This window comes from Cebidichthys violaceus, unplaced genomic scaffold, assembly GCF_023349555.1.
Source record: "Cebidichthys violaceus isolate CVI_PGR_0920_01 unplaced genomic scaffold, fCebVio1.0.p SCAF_21, whole genome shotgun sequence".
Lineage (NCBI taxonomy): Eukaryota > Metazoa > Chordata > Actinopteri > Perciformes > Stichaeidae > Cebidichthys > Cebidichthys violaceus.
Window position 1 is genome coordinate 5,850,779 of NW_027176384.1, and position 24,351 is coordinate 5,875,129.

A 24,351-nucleotide genomic window follows, 5' to 3' on the forward strand; every position below is an offset into this window, starting at 1 on the left:
TTTAGACAACTCTTTTTCCCCCATCTCTCCGGGGACATCGGAACTCCGAGAGAGGGGTCTCCTCAGCGGGGGGAGGTCTACCAGCCCCTGTGGTAAATTGAAGGATTTCCAGCAAGGCACACAACTGATGCAACTTTTGCACACACATACATATACTCACATCCATTTTCTACAGTTAAGAGAGACCCGGGGAAGCCCCGCTTCAAGCCGGTCCTAAACGACCATGAGTTTGGAAGAGCTTTATATCGGTTGGGCTCTGAGCAGGGGTAGAAAATTTAAGACTATAAAAACCGACGGTTATTCGAGCGATAGATTATACTAAAAGTAGATCAATGGTTTGCGATCAAGAAAATAAAGCGAACGAATAACTAATTGTGCTTATTTTGGTGATTTATTACTATTTGGGACAATTGGTTACCCGTAAAGGTTTCTCTTAGCAGAGGCTATCGAGGCAAAGTCGGGTGAGTGCACGGGGGTGAACCGTCTCCAGGTGCGGACTGGAGGTGGTGTGCAGGAGAAGCTCCCCCGCAGCAACTCTCCATCAGGCCAGGTGAGTGAGTCATATAGAGAGAGAACTGGTCCTCTGCCTCTCTCCCCCTTCTCACAGTCCTTCTCGTGGATCCATAGTCACCCCGGTGGCAGCCCGGGGTCCGTCCGTCGCTGGCGAGGTCCATTCAGTTTGCTCACCCACTTCTGAGGGATCCTCGTTCACTTCTGTCCGTTTCAAACAGAAGGCCTCTTTTCTATTTACATGTTTAGAGCGTGCGGCAGCACCGCGTGCGACACAGCCTTCCACTTAACACTTATTGTATTCGTAGTAGTTTGTTTCTGCACTGTACTTTTGCTCTGGCTTATGCTCTTAGATGCTTGTTTAAAAAAGGAGATGCACTTATGACTTCTGGTGTAGTTCTCTTGAATACCTATGTTGAATACACTTATTGTAAGTCGCTTTGGATAAAAGCATCTGCTAAATGACTGTAATGTAATGTATCACTTTTAGAGATGGCCACGTCATGCGGTTTTCCGCCGATAGCAATTGTGGATCGTTGACAATCCCTATTGGCAGATACAAATTGTTTTTGACGTATTGTTAAAGCAGCTGGTCTTCAGAGCTTCAGACAATTTTTTTCACCACCGTCCCAAAAATAACTTCAACCACTCTGAAGCCAGTGTAAACCATCAAAAGTGTTAAATTCTATCCTTTTGTTTTTTTACTTCTTTTTCATAAAATCTTGGAATTAGCAGTATTAATGATGTATTAATGTATTATAAGCTTGTAAGTTAAGTCCCTCTGTAATATCTATTTTATGTTGCTGTGAAAACGTCTCCTTCAAACAACAGGATTTCTGCGTCAGTATTACGGATCAACACCAGTACTAACACATTTGTTTTTAGTCTATTGTCGGTCATTCATGCTTTTTATATATATTTATATAATATTTATGTAAACAACTATTCTTTCTTCACTACTTGTGTACAGTCATGTATTAAAGCTCATCAATAGCACACACACACACACACACACACACACACACACACACACACACACACACACACACAAAGCACCTCATGCCTGAAGGCTGAGCCTTCCGTATCAAGAAACAGAGAGACTGTACTAGGACAAAACGTACACTCGACATACCAACAGGCTTCCTGGTAGAAGGACATAATGTTACCTAATGTCATAATGACAGGATGTTCCTCAGAAGGACATAATGTACACACAAGAATCTCTGCTTGGTATCAGAAGCGGAATGCCCTAAGACAACTGTCACATCCTGTGAGAGGCAGAGAGCAGAAACACATAAACACCGAAGATCTCCACTCTCAGATTCAGTCTTTTTCTTTGCACCCCTCAGCGGACTCTTAAACTTTCTCCGCTCTGATCAGCGGACTCTTAGCTCTCTTCGCTCGGCAGACTCTTAGTCTACGCAAAACCTTCGGGACATATTAGTACATATTAGTCAATTCCCTGACTATGTCAATCGGGATATGATAATACACATATAAGCCTACGGGACATATTAGTACATATTAGTAAATGCCTTCGGGAGGTGATATGATAACAAAAACCTACGGACATGAATCAAAACCTACAGGACATGACATAAATACACTTGCTTGCTTGCTTACTTGCTTGCTTGTTGAATAAACATGTAAAATAAATCTTACTTGTTTGATAAACCTGTAACGGAAATAAAAGTACTATGATATACCCACTCAAGGGATATAGAGAACTCAACCTCTGTCTCTGAGTACATCTTTGTGGTCCGCGTGAACCCCATTCAGACCCAGCATTAAGACGAGGCACCTTCCTGTGACGTGAAGATGAGTGTGTATTCTTCCTATAAAACTTGAGACTGGTGATAGACATTAAAACGATACAAAATAAAACAAACAAGGCTGTTCAAAGTGGGGAAGTCCACCCACAGGTACTACCTGCCTCAGAGTAGTTAAATCGTCTATTCGCTCGGCGAAGTGAACCTACGTTAACCAGACCCCTTTTCAAAAATCCTCCTTGAAATCGTTGCACAACATTGGTAAACCATAGTAAGGAACCTAGGGGGCGGGAGGCGGCATTTATCCTGGTGTAACTAGATGGTTTACTAAAGACGAGAAGCCTAAAAAAGACCACTGGGGATATCTGCTGAAGAGAGAAAACGCAACAGTGTGTGTGTGTGTGTGTGTGTGTGTGTGTGTGTGTGTGTGTTTTCTCACCTCCGCCCAGCAGGTCCTGCAGGGGCCAGAGCACAGAGTATGCCAGCCCGCCCTGAACGTAGAAGAAGGGAGCCATGCTGCAGCTGGGCCGGTCGGAGTGCTGCACCCGGGAGCCAAACTCATCCACGATGTACCACACCGGTACTTTATCCTCGGGAGACTGCGCGAGAAATCACAACAGGACGACAAGAGTAAGATGGAGGAGGACAGAGAGACTAATGTGTTTTTACGTCTGCAATTGTGCCATCGGCTGAGAACTAACGCCCAATCTCACTGTCTCACTACCGATACGTCTAACGGCTGCTGGTTTCACATACCGTAAGTATGTCGTCAGCTTTCTAATGAAAAATGTGACTATAACCAAGCAAACTTCTTTGTAGTGACGTGGTAGCCACCTAAAATGGAAGAGACCCACCCCACCAAAAACCTGCCTCTCTCTTTAGTTCTCTGTAGAGTTCAACTAATCAATTAATGAATTGACTAACTAATTGTAGATTAAATATCGTTGCAACATTGTCAAACTTTGGTGAACTACAGGCGAGCAAACACCTGTAGACACCCAGCCTTCAGCGGAAACAAAAGCGTTCTGTGGTTTTTACACCTGAAGACAAAACAATTGTGACCTTTACAACCTTTAATCTTCATAGTGAGTGGTATTGTGTAGTATCTTTTTTCTATTTCTAGTAATAGAATGAATCTTCTTTTAGAAAAGCAGTATCATTCAACCTCTTTTATAAGTTCACATGATTTCTCTTCATTTGTTGAGCTGCAAATCATTTAGTCTCAGATATGATTTGATTTCTCATAAATAATAAATGTATCTGTGTTCACTTCATGGTGAACGTGAAGATTAGAAGGTAGCCGTGTTGTTTTGACCGGCTCTCCGAGTTTCAGCAGTTTGGTCAAAATTTGCGTATTCTTTTTTTTTTGCGCTTTTACTGCAATTCTCATCCTGGCATGTAAAAGCAGTGTATTGGTAGACTGACAGTTACATAGTGGCTGTGTAATCTATCTGGTAGAGTAAATAATGGACCGTCACAGTATAAGGAAGTGTGGTAAGCGAGAATGAGAGGGTGGATCAGGTTTTTTGACATACCCCCTGGGAGAGTTTATAAGTCTGGTTGTACTTCCACATGCGCTCCATCACCAGCTCCACCGTGTCCGGGTCAGGGGCCTCGCCGTGGAAGTCCACCCCCATGAGGTTGGCCATTCTGGGCAGCAGGCCGGGGATCTGCTCCAGCTGCTGACGGGCATGGTCCACGCGGTACGTCCAGGCGTGATCCACCAGGTAGACACTGCAGACGGCGTAGTGGAAGATGGACTGAAGTTCAGGTCAACAGCTCATTGTAAAAACTCAATTTAAGATGCATTTTTTAAATTCAAATTAATATATATCCATATGTCCATCAGATGCAAATTTGCAACAGTGGTAACACTTTTTCTACAAAAGGTTTGAATAGATCCTCGCAGGCAGAGGACCAACTACCAGGATCCTATTGACCTAGAGCAAAGTCTGGCCGTCTCTGAGGTAAACCGTCGTATAACCTAACCTACTGAAAGCTAATTTATTGAGTTTCCTTTGATGCTCAAAGTGAATTAGAAATATTCCCTCAATTACAGTGTCTAGGGCTTTTATTGTGAAAGTTAAGAATAGTAGACATGGATCTGGTCTGCGCTGCCTTTGTGAAAGTTAAAATGAGTAATAAAGTTTGACATCTTGGTTCAGACTACAGAACCTCTGTATTGTTATACAATATAAGTGTACTTATTGAACATGTTCGTTTTGCACAATGTGACTGGTTGATGTCTTTATTCGCGGTTCAAAAACTCAGAAAACTTGCTCCAGAAAAACATTACCTAGCTTTTTTCCATGTGTAATATTAGTGTTCTGTATTAAAGTACAGTACAGTGACAAAAACATCAATTTATCGTGCAAAAAAAAAAAAAAGCGCACGGTGTGTAACGATTATTGATTATGGAGCTCCAAAGTGTGCATTTTTAAATAAATATCTAAAAACAAAATAATCACTTAAAAAAAATGATTCATTATTTTTAAAAGTTATTTCATACTTCTTATTTTCCTTACAACTGCGGGACTCATTTTGTATTTCAAAATTCTTCTTTTAAAAGTCAGCTTTTATTGGCATTTTTACCCAATAACAATTGTACTTCACACTGTTTTTTATTTCATATCTCACTTTTCTTGACAGTCACCGCCCTCTCACCTTTCGGCCAATCACAATCCCCCTGTTTCTTCAGCTTGCAGCTGTTGTGTTTTTTTCTGTCTTATGATCAACTTCTTGGACTTTAACGTCATCTTAAACTTAATACTTAAAAGCTGGCTTAATAACTATTTGCTATCTAACTCGTGGTGCGATACCACAAGATTCTCACTGAAAGGAACTCAGTAACAAACACCCACAGAACACAAGAGCGAGATTGGAGTTTCTTCAGTTCACGCAGGTTGATTTGCATCACACATTACAAGTAACCCGAGTTGTCCAGACTCAACTGACAATACACAGAAATGTTCCTTACTTTATACCCTTGTTCACACTTTTATGAACAGCCCCCCTCTTTTCACCCTTCCGCTCTCAATGTTCCTCTAAACAGTCATCTTGTTCATCGTGTAATACAGTTAAGATTTTACGACATACTTTCTATCCTGGTACATTGGGGCCTTTTGCGAGATCTGGTTACATTGGATATATCATGTATCCATTAATGAAGCCTTATTTGGCTGTACCCCTGGCGACTGAAAGCTAATTTATTGAGTTTCCTTTGAGCGAAATGCTCAGAGTGAATTAAAAATATTCCCTCTGGTAAACAATTACAGTGTCTAGGGCTTTTATTGTGAAAGTTAAGAATAGTAGAAGTGGATCTGGTCTGCGCTGCCTTTGTGAAGGTTAAAATGAGTAATAAAGTTTGACATCTTGGTACAACATAAGTGTACTTATTGAACATGTTCGTTTTGCACAACGTGACTGGTTGATGTCTTTATTCGCGGTTCAAAAACTCAGAAAAATTGCTCCAGAAAAACATTACCTAGCTTTTTTCCATGTGTAAAATATTAGTGTTCTGTGTTTAAGTACACATGACAAAAACAACAATTAATTGTGCAAAAAAAGCGCACGGTGTGCAACGATTATTGATTATGGAGCTTCAAAGTAAAGTCAATGTTCCTCTAAACAGTCATCTTGTTCATTGTGTAATACAGTTAAGATTTGACGACACACTTTCTGTCCTGGTACATTGGGGCTTTTTGGGAGATCTGGTTACATGGGATGTATCATGTATCCGTTAATGAAGCCTTATTTGGCTGTACCCCTGGCGTTGGACCTAATGTCTCCTGCTCTCCTTCTATAGAAGCTTTATTATGATGACCTAACGTCTATATCTTTATATTTAATCAATTCTTTATAAACTCGTTATGGAGACATCCCGTCTTACATTTTTACATTAACAATGCTTTGGGCGCTTGTCATGTAGACATATCGTTTACATCTTTACTTTATCAATTCTTTGTGCATGGGCGTACTTTAAATTAAGTTTACCTTAAACTTCCTTCCGTCCTCGGCTTTGTACCATTCAACCCTCTGTGTTTTAATGACTCTATGTACCAGAATCCCTTCGGTCAAGCTGACCCAGCAGCATATACACAAAGGACAGCTTGTTCCCTTGGGACACAACAATAGAGACACTGCTGAAGGCCTTTAGTGAACAGATATGATTTTATGAGAGTACAAGACACACTTGACCACTCATAGCTTTATGAATGTGCGACTGTTTAACTACATGAACTATTACTAACCCCACGGAATATGTTTACAAGATTATAATGATAATCTAGCAAGCAAGGAATATAATTGCACACGCATACATTTTTCGCCTACAGAGCAGTGTTGCCAGGCATACAATAATGATTGTATTTTTTGTACAATAATTTTGCCCTCTGTATGATGTAGATCAATAAAGCCATAATATACGACAATTTGACCATTTTGTGGCGCTTAGTTAGAATTAGTGGTTGGTTTTAGTCAGTTTTATTTAAATTTGTTTCCTGATAGCAAAATATGGATTCTACGTCTGTGTTTACACACCTCTTCTCACGAGGGGTCTTTCCAGCCAATCAGGCTCTGTGTAGGCTACGCTGTTGATAAACGTCACACACCAGCACGGCTGTCGTACTTAGAGAGCTTACACCAGAGTTAGCTAAACTTTAGCACTCATGTGAAATGATGGTAGAGATTGAGAAAATGACTTTAAATACACGTTACATAAAATTATACATTGACCCCTCTTCTCATGGTTATGATTTGCATGCGATGATTTTCCTCAAAATCTGACAATTTTAAGCCTCTGGTATGACAGTTTACCATTTCCTGAAAGGAGGGAGGGCGGTGATAACACCACTGTCATGGAAAGAGACATTATGAATTACAAAGTGATATTATAAAATTAAATGTCATTTATGAAAAGTGACATTGAGATATAACTCAACATGAAACGTGTAATCTGGGGAAATGCCGTTTTGAAATGAAAACAGACTTTTGAAAAAGGGAATTCAAAATAAAATGTCTATAATTAAATAAATATAATTTTTTTCTATTAAGTTATTATGATTCGCTTTATAACAGCCTTCGTGTAGAGTAGGCAATATAACAGCCTCCACGGGTCCATTTCCCTTTGAATATCACTTTAGCACTGATACTTTTATTGTGGTTGTTTTACTTTCAAAGTTTATTGTGGTAATATGTTGTGTGCTTTGTTCTATGTATTTAGTTTTTAATTGAAAAGTGTATTGGGACCATGCTGCATGGTGATTCTCCATTTTAAATACAATTGATTGATTGCTTAATTGATCGAATGATGAAATAACATTTCACAATAATAATGATATACTCTTATTGTTATATACTAAATTTATTCGTGATTATTTTTTTTATTTTTTTTTATTGATTAAATAAAATACTGCTAAATCCTTCTGTCAAGAAGGGTTTTCTGGCCGAAAGAGCCCTCACCTGGTCGGTTCGGAGACCTGCAGCCCACTCTCCCGGGTCACAACCACTTTACAGCGGATCACTGCTCCAGGATTGTCCTTCTTCCTCTCCTCATCCTCTCCACCTTCCTCGTCGTCTTCTGGTTGGAAATGCATTATTCCAAAAACTTCCCCAGCATCGTAAATCTAGTGCATGCAACAACAATATTCATGTTTTCATCATGTCACCACCAGAAACCATTAGAGAATTTGTCAATATGAAAGTTAGATTTCTTCTCATCAAAGCAACACTTGTCTCAAATTTTAAAGTTTCTTCCTATCCGATTCTTGAAGTACCCGTAACGATACAAAACGCATGCACACACACACACACACACACACACACACACACACACACACACACACACCACAAGGTGGCAATACAAGCTGCAGATGGAAAGTTAATTAAACAACAAACCGACTAGTGGCTACAATACATGCAGAGTTGAACCCGGGAACATATACATTTGGTTCAAGTTTTAGCCATGTTTTATCCGATGCGTGTGTTTAAAAACAATGAAGGAAAGGTCTAACTATCACTTTGAAGGTGAGTTTGCTTCGCTTAGCAGATGTAAGCTAGTGGAGTTATCATCGCAGATATTAGCCGGGCGTCGAGTTATAACTTAAAATAAGGTGCATATTTTAGATAAATGGATATCATATGTCATGGTAGCCTTATTTTTCTTCGAACTGCCGTTGTTCAGTCCAGTAGAAAAGACGGACAGTATGACAAAACGTATATTTCTGTTGAACTGCGGTGTGTTACACGGCTGAACTACAGTCACTGAACCGTAAGCGTGACTTTTTCTCACATCTCAACGTGTGACAAGGTGCAGTTTGCCGGGTGTCAGACCTCGTTGGTGATTTTGTGATGGAGGCTCCTCCAGTAGATTGTGGGGATCCTTGAGGACTGAAGGGCCCCGGCGTGGAGGGCCACAAACACTTTGAACTCCTCGTCCTCGTCTCCATTCATAATTAGAGAGTTTGTTGACATTACTTCAATCTGATATCACGCAGGTGGTGTACTGTGGAAACCCGGAAGAGGTTTGACTGCTGGGGGCAGCAGTGCATTGTGGGTGAGTCTTAAAGGGCGCGTGTACTTTTAATCGCACCAATAATCTTGTCGTTGTTTTTGTCATGAGTAGCGCAGCGACTTTTTTCCAGATGGAGGTCGATTTTTCGGAGCTTTTGCACCGCTAATAAAAGGCGTCAACCAATCATGTTGCTAGGAACGAACATATTCAAAACACGGAGGCTCTGTGCTCCGAAACCAAGACAGTACACTTCATTACTCCTTTGAGCCTTGACAAAGTAAGCACAGACCAGATCCACGGCTTCTGTTCTTACCTTTCACAATAAAAGCTCTAGATATATACACTGTGTAACTGTTGACCAGAGGAAACTCAAATTCACTCAGAGCATTTCGCTAAAAGGAAACTCAATACAATAGCTTAGAGTAGCTTCGGCTATACAGGACGCTAGGCACTGCTCTGGGTTGAAAGGATTCAAGTAGTTGGTCCTCTGACTCAGCTAAATTGTCGCAAATTATTTTTGCATTTTTGTTTTGTTTAATGGCGCTTGTACTTTTTAGCCCAATTCCAGTAGGCTCGTTTGAGATGAGCTGCTTCTCGCCATGGAAAGTAGACGAGTACAAGCGGAAGCAGCAGGGGGCGTTGACAAAAAACAATAAGTCAAATAGGACAGTTTCAGCCGCCTTCAAAAAATAAACAGGAAGTAAAAGAAAGTCACTTCCTGTTAGATCCGATCTGTAGGCTACTTGTAGTTTACAGACCTCGTTAAGATTTATTCATGTTTGTAAATATATATTTATGTGGAAACTTGCGTTATGTCTGTCTGTGAAACACTTTGATGCTTGTTTTGATATGTGTTCTATAAATAAGCTTTATTATTATCAACCACACAAGATTTTTAGATTAAACCTTTGTTGCACAACATGAGACTCAAAGGCAACAATCAAGCGTTAAATATTACAATTATAAAGAAAATATATTTAAATATTTTCTACAAAACGTGGTGAGTGTTGTACTGTAATGTGTGTTTGTGTCAAATGATGTTTTCTATATGTAATATTATAATTAAGATTAAGATCAGACTATTTCTGGATTATAAAAACATATTTGTATTTCTTCGTCAATGTTGTGTATTCTAAGTACACAAGAAAAACTACATACAAATACTATCGTGTGGTGTGACACATTTTTATTTAAATAAATAGAACAAACAAGAGCAATACATCCAAATCAAGCATTCAAATTTAAAATATAAAAAGGCATGGACAAATGGAGTTATGAAAATTTCATTAATGCACACACAAAGCTTATTGCTGGCACGCCTCCAAAACAGGAAATAACATGTTAATTAAACATGTAAGGCAGGTCAATAAATGGAGGTTCAATTCAATGAAAGTAAACTAAATTAAATTAAATCTTAGACTGAGTATCATGACTCTTATGTGCAGCTTACTGGACAGCACCACATGGAGCTCACAGGAGAGGGAAGTGGAGGAAATGTACCGCAACTTAGATGATGTTTAAAAAAAAAAAGAATCCGATTAATCTCAAGTCACTTTCACACCTGTAGCTCAGCTTTCATTCAATTCATTGCTGCCTTTTAGTTCTGGTCAAATTCCACACTCACTCATCACAATAAACCAAGACAAGTAAACATGAACTGTTATGGACTGCAGAGAAATTCATGCTGCACTTTACTGAACCTGATGTTTATTTATGTTTACTGGTGTCACAAAGAGTTCACCAAGAAATAATGGATTTATAAGCATTACTAGTCCAGACTGCAACGCAACCTCATACATCATGAACATTGTCAAAGGAGTAGAAAGGGGACAAAAAAGAGGCATCTTGTACGTTGATATTATGGGTGGACAGCACTGTGTGTTAGCTAATGAAGAAATGATAAAATACGCAACACGCCTCTGCTTCACAAAGATATTTCAGACTGGTCTGTATTGTTCGGACAGTCTTAGTTTTGCTCTTAAAAGTCTGATACACAAAAGACCGTTTCAAAATAAAACAGTGACAGATTTTAAACATAAGTAGTAAGCGAAAGCCGGGCTCAGACTACAGGAGTTCTGGGCCGGTTTACCCATCCCAACAATCGGAGGAGAAATCTGGTCTGGGACTTAAATTGGTCTTGACGTTTGTCCACAGATTATCAGGTAATGTTGGGGGTTCCGGGTCCAGTCTTAAACCTCCTGAATGGGGCCGACGTGATCATTTGAAACATGTTTGATATTTAGGAGTTGAAATCTGGATGATTGTCTGTAGAAGCCATTTTACATGTTTATATATATGCATATGTAAATATACATATATATATCATTACCATATCATCAGAAAGAAAAGAAAAATGAAAAAAAACCACACACACACACACACACACACACACACACACACACATCTTTTTTTTCTTTCTGCTGTATGTAAATTGTTGTGTACTTGTATCAACCACAATCTTTTGACCACTAGATGGTAGTATGTCCTAGTCTATGAGGTGACACTGGTCAGGTGTTTTATCTGTTTAACAGCAGATAATCTGGATTACTTCACGTTCATATTCATCTCTTCACTTCAGCGTTGATGTATTTCTGTCTGTAACATCATCATTCTGCAACAAATGGGAACATCACCCCAAAGATAGGTTATTGTTTGGACATTCACTCACGGACTGGATACAAGTCAACAATCAGTAGGCTCGTTTGAGATGAGCTGTTTCGCGCCTGGAAAGAGGACGAGAGCAGGCAGCAGCAGGGGGCATTGACAAAAAACTGTGGTCAAGTCGGACAGTTTTCAGCTGCCTTCAAAGAATATACAAGTCGCACGTCGGGATCAAGTCGGAGACAAATCTAACCGACATGCATTGTGCGGCGATCGCCGGTGATTGAATCTGATCAGGACTGGCTCATCTCGAACAAGCATAGTGACACCTGCTAACTGGTGGGACCAAATAACAAAAAAGAGGAAAAACAAGCCTCGTGATTTGTGGATTGTTAACAATGTTGTGGAGCAATTAACGAGAACGGGAGTTCTTAGAGATAAAATTAACCTGCTGGAAATATACAGCAGTGAGAACATCGTCAGCCATTTCTGTTATATAACCAAAGTTTTAGTTCCTTGTTTGGATCAAGCTCAAAAGAGCTCACAAAATGTCAAAGTCAATTTACTAATCCCATGACTAGTTACTCGACTTTAACATGTAGAATTGTTGAATTCCCTCTTTAAAGGAGAGAGAAAATGGTCCTGGCTAAATATTGATAAAGTCAACCCTGGTCTCCAGTGTCCCAGTCATGTGTTTTGCGTGATCCTCCACCTCCCTGAGCCATATCACTCCACAAAAGATTAAAGGAAACGTTCACTCCAAAATCAAAATTACACATTTTTCCTCTCACCTGTAGTTCTATTTATCAATCTACTTGTGTTGGAGATATTGGTCTGCCTTCTCTCGGCAACTCACACCAAAACTATCGAGATTGATAAATTGCACTACAGGTAAGAGGAACATAAATATGTCTTATTCATTTTGGGGTGAACTTTTCCTTGAACAGTGAATGCAAATCCCTACATTTTGGGTACTTAAAACTACATTATCTTTATATGCAATGTTGTTACTTCACTGTGGTTGTTTTCAAACCTCAACCAGCAGACATTAGCATAATTTCCCAGCATTCCCAACTGAGCATCACTGAGGGTGGAAATCCTTTGAATATGGCTTCAACTTTACATCTTGAGGAAACATTCTTTGGCATTGCTCCACATTTGTATTCCCTAAAGGAAGAGAGAAGAAACACTTGATCATGAACATGAACACTAGAGTTGTCCTGTCACCTTCAGATAGCTGATCTGTTCTGTACCTTTTTACACATGCTGATTTGCATGACGGCATAGTTGATGAGCGCTTCTCGCAGATCTTTGTCTTTCTGCTCCTTAAAGCGCTGCATATCCACCCACGCCCTTTCAACGTGCTCTCTAAAGGGAAACACGTCAAATAAAGCACACACACACAAAATGGGAAAATCTAATCATCTATAACCATTGACATGGACAGGACATGTGATTTTCTGTCAGAAAAACCCTTTAGGCTGCATTAAAGGGATAGTTTGAATGTTTAGAAGTGTGGTTGTATGAGGTACTTCTCTTCATACAATAATGATGATATGGTAATGATAAATGGTAAATGATAAATAATAAACCTCATAATGATAAATGGTAAATGGTTTTGTACTTGTATAGCACTTTTCTAGTCTTCCGACCACTCAAAGTTAGTGTATAGTTTGGAGAAACGGACAGACAAAGTAATGTGTGAAAGCTCCAAAAACAATATTGACCTGCGAAGTAATCGCACCAATAATCTTGTCGTTGTTTTTGTCATGAGTAGCGCAGCGACTTTTTTCCAGATGGAGGTCGATTTTTCGGAGCTTTTGCACCGCTAATAAAATGCGTCAACCAATCATGTTGCTAGGAACGGACATATTCAAAACACGGAGGCTCTGTGCTCCGAAACCAAGACAGTACACTTCATTACTCCTTTGAGCCTTGACAAAGTAAGCACAGACCAGATCCACGGCTTCTGTTCTTACCTTTCACAATAAAAGCTCTAGATATATACACTGTGTAACTGTTGACCAGAGGAAACTCAAATTCACTCAGAGCATTTTGCTAAAAGGAAACTCAATACAATAGCTTAGAGTAGCTTCGGCTATACAGGACTGCTAGGCACTGCTCTGGGTAGAAAGGATTCAAGTAGTTGGTCCTCTGACTCAGCTAAATTGTCGCAAATTATTTTTGCATTTTTGTTTTGTTTAATGGCCACGTCCCCGCTGTGTAAAGGCCTTAACCGTTAAAAAAAACAAAGTCGCGCAACAACACAACCAAACTCACCAACTGAGGCAAAGGTAGTCCAGCAACTCCTGTGTTCTGTTAGTTAACATAACTGTTTCTGTCAAGGAGTCTGGTTGCTTTCAAGAGTGAGCTATAACGAGCAAGGTAAAGCGGTGAAAATATTCTAAATATAGAGTACACTTAAACTAATATAGATTTTTTTAGCTGTCTAAAATACGTCTACAGCAGTACACTGCTTGGTAATACACTGACTACAAGTCACTTCTAAACATCAGATCCACCCCTTTAAGCAGTATCCATGACTCACTCGCACTCAACCGTCTTCTCCTTGACGGTCTCTTCCCCCTCTGCGATCAGCTCCTCCAGCAGCTTCAGCCTGGCCTCCCTCTGCTCAGGGGCCTCTTGACCAAAAAGCTTGTTGGTCATGCCTTTGAAGGAGAATGTCCGCACAATCTAAGGAAGATGTGAACACAGGAAACCACAACAGTCTGGAAGTTGTCTTGCCTCGGTTTGACATGACAAAAGCAGCCATCCCTGCTTCAGAGTAAAGGATTACATATATGACATGAGTATAGTGTACCCCGGTAGCTAGCTCCTCGTGTTGCTGCTTCTTGGAGATGAGGTCTTGGGAGGCCATCTCAAGCTCAAACTGGGTCAGCTCGTGTTTCCTGCACACAGCCCTGCCATAGAAAGCGTACTACATAATGTCATGCAACACAGGCCTTTAACATAGTAGAGGAACACAGAGTGCCAATATCCAGGGAACACATATGTGTTTTGCATTGCAAAATTCCAGGAATATTCAAGACGTTTTACAAAATGTAAACGTCACCTTAACTTAATATTTATGAAATTCTGATAGAAAATTGTGATATTTTAGCAGATCCAGGCATATTAGTATTAGCTAAAATAAAGCCGATCAAATTCTGATCCTTACTTTACTGAACTTTACCACAGTTGGAATCTACAGTGCAAGCATTCTGCTGCATGTTGGGTGAGAATTAAGAGTGTGTTGTTGTGAAAAATTCAATGAGCGCACTGGTGAGAGTGACTCTCAGTTTAGACAGTAAGGTTGGCAAAATGCACTGATTCGCTTTGCTCTATTACTATTCTCTAAATAAAACGCAAAATGTCAAAATTCTCTAAATAAAACACTCTAATGATTATTAGCAGACAGCAATGTACAAGGCATTCAGGTAGAAGCGGATCCATTGTAGACTAAGTGAGTAACTTGATATCAGACCAGAATAAACTAGTTTGTCTGTACTCAGCCAAAGATGTTTTGTGAGGGTAGGACCCTCCAGTCTGTAACACTGCTGTACCACCGGGGGTGGACTGTGGAGGGTGAACAGAGTGAGTCTTCTCTACAGCGGATCGCATCACATCATGATTCATTTATATCATATCAATCTTATTAACTGAGTATAGTTTTGAACCAGGACCGTCACTATTTGGATCAAGTAGCTCGTGAAAAATGTGTCATATTTAGTAGCTAAAGATAGTATTTCATTGCACCGAATGAATATTAAATCAACAGTTAAAAGTGCTAAATTCAAAATTCTGAGCATGTATATATTGCCTCCACATGGCATGTGGCAAGCCGTCAGTGCTAACAGTGCTAACAGTGTTTACCTGAGGGGAAACCAGCCGGCCCGGCTGTGTCAACACAGCACAGAGACGCTCTGATAACGGGAGACTCCTCTATATAAAGATACAGTGGAGTAATAGTTGTTTTATGCTATATTAAAGCTCTGAATATTGTATAGAGAACCTTTAACTTAATGTAGGTATCGGATTGGACTGGTATCAGCGGTTTACAACATTAAAGGACTTGATCGGGACATCTCTAATTTTGATGTCTCACATTACATAGTGTGACGGCCCCAGGGCCTCTGCCGGGACGTGTGCGTGTGTGTGTGTGTGTGTGTTGCTGTCTGTTGTGCTGTCTGTCTTTCAGTGTCCCTGGATTCGAGAGTGAGGCCATCAAGGAAATTGGAGGCAGCTGGCCACTGTCTTCGCCCTATAAGACCTGCCCCAACCTGAGGGAGAGCTGGCTTCTTCCTACCTGACACGCTGCACAGAAGTGTTGGCAGAAATATTGCAGTAGTTGAACTGGCGGCACGTTTTGCCTACTGGCATTCATTACGAGAATGCCTATTTTTTGTTGCACATTTGAAATGTCCTGGCCTTTTGTTTATTAAAAGTATTTGTTTGGTTAACTCCTTGCCTGAGTTTGCATGACATTTGTTATGGTTTTGAGCCAGACCATAACAATAGCAACTTGTTTTATAGTAGCGACACAATGTGACTTACTGACATTTTTCTTGTGTGGTATCAGTATAATATTACAGGGACTGTGTGTTCACACTGTCTAAAGTCTCTCCACCCACATGAGGATCACCACACCCAGTGTGGACCAGCGCAAGTGGCAGAACATAAACCAGCACGGAATCACCAGTTTATTTCCATGAAACTAGAAGCCTTTGTTTTTGCATGTTGGCTTTTTTGCTCGTCGATTTCAGATCTTTGGGGCAAATTATTTCAAATTTCCTTGCCTCTGTCTTTCCTCCAGATGCTCACAGGAATGCTCAAAGGATTCTCAGCAACTATGTGGTGACACAAACATCTGAACTTTCCTTTCCTTAAGAGGTTTGGTTGGAGGGCCTTAAAGTATGTATCAAGTACTGTCTCAGGCTTCAACTGGGGACATTATAATGTTCATGGAGACACCAAGTCATGAGCCTTTAAAATCTTGTGTGAAGATAAAATTGGGTCTTACCTCAGAGCTTCGGCGTAGAAAAGATATTCTTTCAGTTGGTCTGCGTAATGTTCCTCCTCTTCTAAGATATCATCTATTGAGGCTGCATATCTACAGGTCAGTGACAAAAAACATCTGCATTAACAAGCGACACAGCTGGCAGCGGCAGTATCAATCCTCCAGTATGTGTTAAATGTATGTGTTAGATTGCACGAAACCATGATAACAGAGACAGATGGGATTACGCGTCAAATACTCACGCATCCATGTGATGACCGGCACTTTGCAGTCCATCTCCCATCTCTCTCTCTATGGCGCTCCACTCGCTGCAGTGAGCACACGGAGGAGACGCTGTGTCACACACACACAATGCTGCATTTGAGAAAATATCATCTTGAAAAGGTAGCTGTAAGCCTACTATATAGAGGTGGCGATCTTAAACTTGCTGCTAAAGCAACATGAACCCTAGGATCTTCACTCTACAGACTTTGTCTCCAAAATGTTTGAATGAAGAGCTAATAGAGAGTTTATATTTTTGGCCTATGTTGCTATGATGTGATATGATACTTAACTGATTTGATTGATTGAGTGAGGTCAATTTGTAGTGTGAACTGTGTCCACATGGGATATTCTCTCCTTTAGTCTGGTAAAATAACCTGATGTACCAAAACCTTGTTAAATATCTCTGACTGACAGTGTGCTGTATTCCTTTTGTTCTATAACAATATAAGTTCTTCTTCAACGACGCCTATCGACCTAACGGTGCACACTAAGATTTGACTTGACAATGGGACATTGGAAACAATAAACATTAATCAGCAATTCAGATCCTCTGTTGGTCATTTTTTAAAGATGTGCTTTAAAAAACCTGAAGACTCTTCCGTAGTTCCCGTGGACCTTGTAAACACCGTAGAGACGATCTGCCACCCTCTAGAAGAGACACAAAAAATACATGACAGCAAGTAACCAATATATAATAAAATAACAATAAACCAATAAAAAGTATAGTGAAGATTTCTTGATGGAATTCAGATTTCCAGCCTGAGGAGCCAAGCGGGTGTAGGGAGTGTTTTCTTTTATATACCATATAAAAAATAACTGCACTAATAGACATCTCCATGGAAATATGCAAATTAAGCATTATCTAATAGTAACCTTTGGTGATTTTAAGAGAAATCCACAAACGCAAATAGACAATGTTGTAAAATGTTTATGATAAGGAATGTTTCTTTGCAGTAGTCTGAACCGACAATCTCTAAATTGATCAGTGTATGAAAAACAAAGTTTTTGCCTGTGTCTACTCTTCGATTTTAAGCATGAAAGAGAGAGAGAGAGCGAGAGAGAGAGTGGTATAGAGACTTACTGCTCGCGCTCGGAGCAGCTGAGATGTGTGAGACTGCAGCTCATCGCTGTAGTGTTTCATCTCCATGAAGCGTCTGGGAAAGAGAACATGTACAGAAGACGGTGATTACAATTCCCTTAACTTCTTTCTACCTAGATATTTCAAATGTATATGAATTTATTCATCCTTAAAGTTGACTTTTTCTTTTCAGCCGATTGTAACAGTATTTATTATTCTTTTAATAATCAATTAATCATTTAAAAGGTGGAGGCAACCATTCTGGAGAATGAAGGTCAATATTTAAACTCATAACCCAAACAAATAGTGATTTACAGATTTGCCTTTCTATTTATACGTCCACGACCTTTCTCCTGTCCTGTGCACCAGCATGAATAGTGTTTGTTTGTTTGTTCCCATTGACAGAGCCAGCGCTCATGAACACTGTATTTTTCATCACAAACACAGAGAACAGACAGCTAGCTGACCATGAGGAGATATTGGCTGTATTTGACAAAAAGTTAACAATTAAAAAATTCAGAGCATTAATTCCATGTGGAAGCAATAGATGTGCTCTGACTTCTGTAAAGAGAACTTTTAATGATGTTCTCTTGTGCTCTTGCTTGCACTTGGTATTTTTTATTATTATATACAGTTGTGGTCAAAAGTTTACATACACTTGTAAAGAACATAATGTCATGGCTCTCTTGAGTTTCCAGTTATTTCTACAACTCTGATTTTTCTCTGATAGAGTGATTGGAACAGATACTTCTTTGTCACAAAAAATATTCATGAAGTTTGGTTCTTTCATGACTTTATTATGGGTTAACAGAAAAAGTGATCAAATCTGCTGGGTCAAAGATATACATACAGCAGTGCTAATATTTGGTTACATGTCCCTTGGCCATTTTCACTTCAATTAGGCGCTTTTGGTAGCCATCCACAAGCTTCTGGCAAGCTTCTCGTTGAATCTTTGACCACTCCTCTTGACAGAATTGGTGCAGTTCAGTTACATTTGATGGCTTTCTGACATGGACTTGTTTCTTCAGCATTGGCCACATGTTCTCAATGGGATTTAAGTCAGGACTTTGGGAAGGCCATTCTAAAACCCTAATTCTAGCCTGATTTAGCCATTCCATTACCACTTTTGATGTGTGTTTGGGGTCATTGTCCTGTTGGAACACCCAACTGCGCCCAAGACCCAACCTTCGGGCTGATGATTTTAGGTTATCTTGAAGAATTTGAAAGGTAATCCTCCTTCTTCATTATCCCATTTACCCTCTGTAAAGCACCAGTTCCATTGGCAGCAAAACAGCCCCACAGCATAATACTACCACCACCGTGCTTGACGGTAGGCATGGTGTTCTTGGGGTTAAAGGCCCCACCTTTTCTCCTCCAAACATATTGCTGGGCATTGTGGCCAAACAGCTCGATTTTTGTTTCGTCTGACCACAGAACTTTCCTCCAGAAGGTCTTATCTTTGTCCATGTGATCAGCAGCAAACTTCAGTCGAGCCTTAAGGTGCCGCTTTTGGAGCAAGGGCTTCCTTCTTGCACGGCAGCCTCTCAGTCCATGGAGATGCAAAACACGCTTGACTGTGGACACTGACACCTGTGTTCCAGCAGCTTCTAACTCTTGGCAGATCTGCTTTTTGGTGGTTCTCGGTTGACTCTTCACCCTCCTGACCAATTTTCTCTCAGCAGCAGGTGATAGCTTGCGTTTTCTTCCTGATCGTGGCAGTGACAAAACAGTGCCATGCACTTTATACTTACAAACAATTGTTTGCACGGTTGCTCTTGGGACCTGCAGCTGCTTTGAAATGGCTCCAAGTGACTTTCCTGACTTGTTCAAGTCAATGATTCGCTTTTTCAGATCCATGCTGAGCTCCTTTGACTTTCCCATTGTAGCGTTTGTGGGCGTTTGTATCCAATGAGCCCTATTTAAATGGCCTCAGAGAAGTCACCGGCTGTAGTCACTCATAATCACTCACAAGAAGTTAAGAGGCCATGCTATGAAGCTCATTTCATTGACACAACTTTCTAAGTCACCAAAATTGCTAATTCATGTTGCTGTATGTATATTTTTGACCCAGCAGATTTTGGCACCTTTTCTGTTAACCCATAATAAAGTCATGAAAGAACCAAACTTCATGAATATTTTTTGTGACAAAGAAGTATCTGTTCCAATCACTCTATCAGAGAAAAATCAGAGTTGTAGAAATAACTGGAAACTCAAGAGAGCCATGACATTATGTTCTTTACAAGTGTATGTAAACTTTTGACCACAACTGTATATGTTTATTGATGTTTAATTGAATCAAGAAAATAATAATAATAATTGATAATGATAATAATTGTTAGTTGCTGCCCTAAATTGATCCACACTGGGTGGAGCACCTTTCAGGAACTGGAAAAAAAATCTGTTATCATGCAATTGATTTTGAATTGATAATATGGACCATAAAGACATAATTCTTCCAATCTTATTACGTCTCAATTATTACATCAAGTCAGCTTTGATAAACACACAGCTCCAACTCTCAAAAACAAGGGATGAATTACTTTGACATTAAACTTTTGACAACATTTCCAATCCAGTTGAGCCCTTCTTCCATGGTGTGTCAGAAACACTAACTTACTTATCTGGATTTCTCACCCTGAAGGTGGCACTGAGAGCTCTCAGTCTGGAATCTGCCTGAAAGAGGAGGAACAGCAGGTAGTCAAGCTCTGTCAGCACAGAACATCTTTGTATAGAGAGGTAGATAGATATTCCACAGATTACCTTTGCCTGAAATCCTGTCTCATACACCACTTCCTTCCAGCCGTGTTCCTGCCACACAGCGTGAAAACAAGTTATTCAATGAGCCACTGACCCGTATTGATGATCACTTGACTGTAGGGCGGTCAAAAAACGACGTCCGGATATTCATTCTAAAAATGCTTTTGCATATTATGTTCATGACACCGTGTCCTACTGGCCTCTAGTGAAGCAGCACTGCGTAGAGCCGTTTTGAACTTTTGTCAGACATCCTGCTCTTATGGCCCAATCCCTTTGAGGGGCGCTCCTGCAAAGTCCGTGAGGATTTAGAGCTGTCCCACTGTCAAATCCTCAGGTGTTTGAGGGATTTCTCGCAGACATTTTGAGCCCTTTATGAAGACTTTCTGTAAGTCTGCATTTCTGCAGACTTTGCCCAAGGAAATTACCCACAATTCACTGCAATGGGATGTTAAACACGGGGTAACCAGAAAAAAAAGAAGAAGAGGTAAACAAAGAGAACGGCAGATGTGTTCAGCCTGTCATATTAAGTCTACACACAAACATTAAGGATTCATGATGGTAGATAAAAACACATGGAAGCAGAGGAATGCAAGCAGAGACGATATCACACAACTTTATTCATCAAACATTTACTTTTTTCGTTAGAAAATGAGTAAAAAGATAATTTGACAATTACTTGTCATCCCGTGAGCCTGTCAGACGTTCAAATCAGGCAGTAAAAAGTATACAACATGTTAGCTCAGTAACTCCAGCGACAACTGTACATGTTTAAGACTTTTACTGAAACTTCAGCTCAACGTCAACAACAGCAACTACTGCCATTACACTGCTGTAGAACGACTGCCTTACATACATGTGCAGTGGTTATCTAAGCACCTAACACATCTGCAATAGTACATAATATATTATGTTGTTGTTATGGTAACGTGACATGTCGCAGTAAAGTGCTGTCCCATTCGTATTTACAGCATTTCAAGCCTTGCAGGCTCTCACACATAACTATTTACCAGGTGAGTCAGTTAAGTCTCTGAGGGTTTAGGGTTTGAGGCCTTAGGGAGGACACTGGGATTGGTCCTATTCATTTCTGTCACTCCCTTTAAAAAGCGCTGCAATGGTCGAGGAACGGCTGCTATCTATAAGACACCTCCTCATTTCACAATAAAACCCTAAATAGGGTGGCAGCTGGCTGCAGGGAGATCGGCCGGAAGTTTCCTTTTTGCTGTATACAGTATATCTCAATATAAAACATGTGTTTTCTGTTTAAAAAGTACAAGCGTTGGAAGATAACAAGTACAGCTCACCCATCTTTTAAAAAGTTACGTCTCCAGTTTGATCTGGAGCTCACAGCTGATGGTTTGTTTACAGACGCTTGCTTTAACGCTTGCTATTAGGACACGTGTCACTCCGTCTGCGGCCGAGTTGTCTGCCCTCATTGCTGTTGTTGTTGAATCATTCCTCGCTCAGCTTGACCTAACATTACATTTAATTTTCAACTAACGAAAGTGACGTTATGTGACTCTCTTCATACATGAGGTAGACAGACAGTGCTGCTTCTTTTTCACAATCGAATATTGATTTTCGTATTTGAACATCTGTTTTGTTTTTACTATTCGAATGTATTCAACTTTTGACCATTGCCAGCCCTGCTTGACTGAGCTGGAGCAGCAGCACGTACCTCAGTGAGGAAGTGGTGGAGGATCTTGTCATTGGAGAGGACTGGGTGTGATGCCACGCGAAGCAGGAAGTTCTCCAGTCCGACCCGGCGACGCTCCACAAAGTCTGGGTCCATGTTGTCTGCCGACAGCTTGTGCCACACAAACTCTGCCTGCAGGCAAGAGAACATATCAGATCATTCTTTAAATGCACACAGTTTAACCATTCTCCTTGTCTTCCGCACTATAAGTAAATGAATGGAGATAAGCCACTATTTTACCATTACAAAATCACAGACCTGGCCTGGTGTTAGCCTTGCTTATTGATCTCATTATTAACACTAACTTTATTAGTCAAGGTCTTTTAATCAAGTTCCCTGTAACTTAAAACTAACTAGTCTATCATAGATGTTTTCATTTCCCACCCTAGTTGGCAGCTGTTTCCTATCCCAATTAATAACTCTGTGGCAGCTCGTTTCAAAATAAAAGGAGCAAACACACAAGAAATCCAGCTCCATAATGGTTGATTCTGGGGGGACTTCATTTACCAGAAGTTTGCCAGAAGCCATTGGTGATTTCTCATCCAGCTTATTCTTGTCCTGCCACATTATATTAGACGTTTCTTGAAAGACACAAAGCACGGCCGCAATCCTCCGAGTGTCACTAAACAGGGGTTGGGAAAGCAGAGGCACACTGAACTCACCCTCTTCTCAGGCAGAGGGGGCACCACGATGTATGGATGAGTAACTAACAGGTAGTTCCGCAGCAGCTCAAATTCACTGTATCTCCTCCACAGGGAGTCCGGGGCCGGGTTGCGACCTTCGGCAACTGCATCCATTGGCCTTTAATGATTGAGTCACAGGGGGAAAAAAGTTCAAGTTGTTTTAGCACAGTGACAACATTCATGCACCACAGAGCTATAACAAGATGGAGTTAAGATATCGAACCATTTCGGCTCAAGCCACAGCACTTCCTGTCAAATGATAAAGGAGGGGGGGGGGGGGGGGGGGGGGGGGTGTTTTTCTCACCTTGTTTCGACGAGGTACACAGTGAACGTCTCCTGCATGTTCACGGTGTTTTTGCCGTTCCTTCTCTCAGCCTCGGCAACACAGATCTCCATTGTGTGCAGGAGAGTGGAGCCCTCTTCCACCATCTGAACCGTCACATCACACAGCATCAGTTACAACCTCTGTGAGATACTTCAGTCGTTGTTCCCACTAGTCTGCACATTCGTGGTTCACCTTGTAGAGTTAGGCTACTGACGTTAGCTAACAGCTGTCCATATGAACTATTAAACACAATTTATGAAGCAAGCTAATATTAGCGTGAAAGTAACAGTTGACTGGGTGAGTCATACATGACCTCAGAGTCCATTGTGGCGAAGACAATGAAACGGTTAAACATATTAACGTTACCTGAATTGTGCCAAATTAACCGAGCATTCTTGCATCCAGTTAGCTTGTATGTAACATTTAAGCTAGCTTTAAACTAAAGCTGTCACGTTAAAACAACGTATATTTCCTGTCATATGGCAAAACCAGTTTGACTAAAAGGGGAAGGGGAAGCTACTGTTTTACCGTGTTGTTCAGGCTGTTATTCAGGCTATTGCTCCCGTCTGCAGCTGTGTGGTCTGGCTCGTCGTCAGTGGCCAGCGACTCATCCCTCCCATCCTCCGCCATCCTCTTCCTTTCGGCTGATGTTGGTGGTGAGCATGCGCAAAACCTACCGTAACCGAACAGATGTGATGGTTGAAATATTTTAAGAAAAACACATTAGACTAAAATTAATTGCATAAGCACGTTGGATGGGGCTAAACAAATCAATGTGGGAAAGTACAATTTCCGGCATGGAACGCGCATCAACAGTACCTGTGCGTCATAGAGACGAATGACGCCATCAGTCCTTAAGGCATGGAAACGTCGCTCCATTAATGTCAGAAGATATAGAAAAAAAATGTAAGTGTCCAGAAGCTCACACAATCTGTATTAGGGTATACATCCTTCAATGTGGCGATCTTTTAGCTTTCAGTCCTGGTTGACTTTGAATATCTATTTGCCTACATAAAAAAGTGTGCGAAAATTGTGATTTTGTTTAATTCACAAAAACTGTAATACAGCCTATTTGTGACTTACATAATTAATTAACGCCAGCAAATTATTTTAAACAAGTGGGACAGGAAATTTGAACAAAAA

At 40.5% G+C, this 24,351-nt stretch overlaps 2 protein-coding genes across 3 annotated transcripts in view; both read right to left on the bottom strand.

The window, feature by feature from the left end:
• ttll12 (tubulin tyrosine ligase-like family, member 12) overlaps positions 1 to 9,095 on the bottom strand; it is a 60,713-nt gene extending 51,618 nt beyond the window's left edge. Inside the window, exons 1-4 of the mRNA XM_068717053.1 lie at positions 8,610 to 9,095; positions 7,740 to 7,903; positions 3,815 to 4,013; positions 2,719 to 2,878 (exon numbers count right to left, since the gene is read on the bottom strand). Of these exons, the coding sequence (XP_068573154.1) occupies positions 2,719 to 2,878; positions 3,815 to 4,013; positions 7,740 to 7,903; positions 8,610 to 8,750 (664 nt within the window). The 5' untranslated portion in view covers positions 8,751 to 9,095. The remainder of the gene's footprint in view (positions 1 to 2,718; positions 2,879 to 3,814; positions 4,014 to 7,739; positions 7,904 to 8,609) is intronic.
• Positions 9,096 to 9,959: 864 nt separating this feature from the next.
• Positions 9,960 to 23,869, bottom strand: LOC137877264 (sorting nexin-4-like). 2 transcript variants are annotated; one of them, XM_068717055.1, is made up of 14 exons: positions 23,737 to 23,869; positions 23,188 to 23,312; positions 22,863 to 23,001; positions 22,183 to 22,332; positions 20,511 to 20,558; positions 20,368 to 20,423; positions 17,754 to 17,826; positions 17,259 to 17,320; positions 16,651 to 16,716; positions 16,412 to 16,501; positions 14,213 to 14,312; positions 13,940 to 14,085; positions 12,645 to 12,759; positions 9,960 to 12,558 (listed from the first exon to the last, which is right to left on the bottom strand). In XM_068717055.1, exons 1-14 carry the CDS (start codon positions 23,836 to 23,838, stop codon positions 12,511 to 12,513), a joined length of 1,320 nt encoding a protein of 439 aa, XP_068573156.1. In that variant the 5' UTR covers positions 23,839 to 23,869; the 3' UTR covers positions 9,960 to 12,510. The 2 variants fall into 2 exon arrangements, with proteins under 2 accessions (XP_068573156.1, XP_068573157.1); XM_068717056.1 differs by lacking the exon at positions 23,737 to 23,869 and adding an exon at positions 23,575 to 23,668.
• Between the last annotated feature and the right edge of the window lie 482 nt (positions 23,870 to 24,351).

Coding starts and splice junctions, on each gene's coding strand:
- LOC137877264 (XM_068717055.1), bottom strand. CDS start 23,838: ATGGCGGAGGATGGGAGGGATGAGTCGCTGGCCACTGACGACGAGCCA. Junction 20,559..22,182: donor TCCACCACTTCCTCACTGAG/GTACGTGCTGCT, acceptor GCTGTGTGGCAG/GAACACGGCTGGAAGGAAGT. Junction 17,321..17,753: donor AGCTGCTCCGAGCGCGAGCA/GTAAGTCTCTAT, acceptor TGTCTCTTCTAG/AGGGTGGCAGATCGTCTCTA.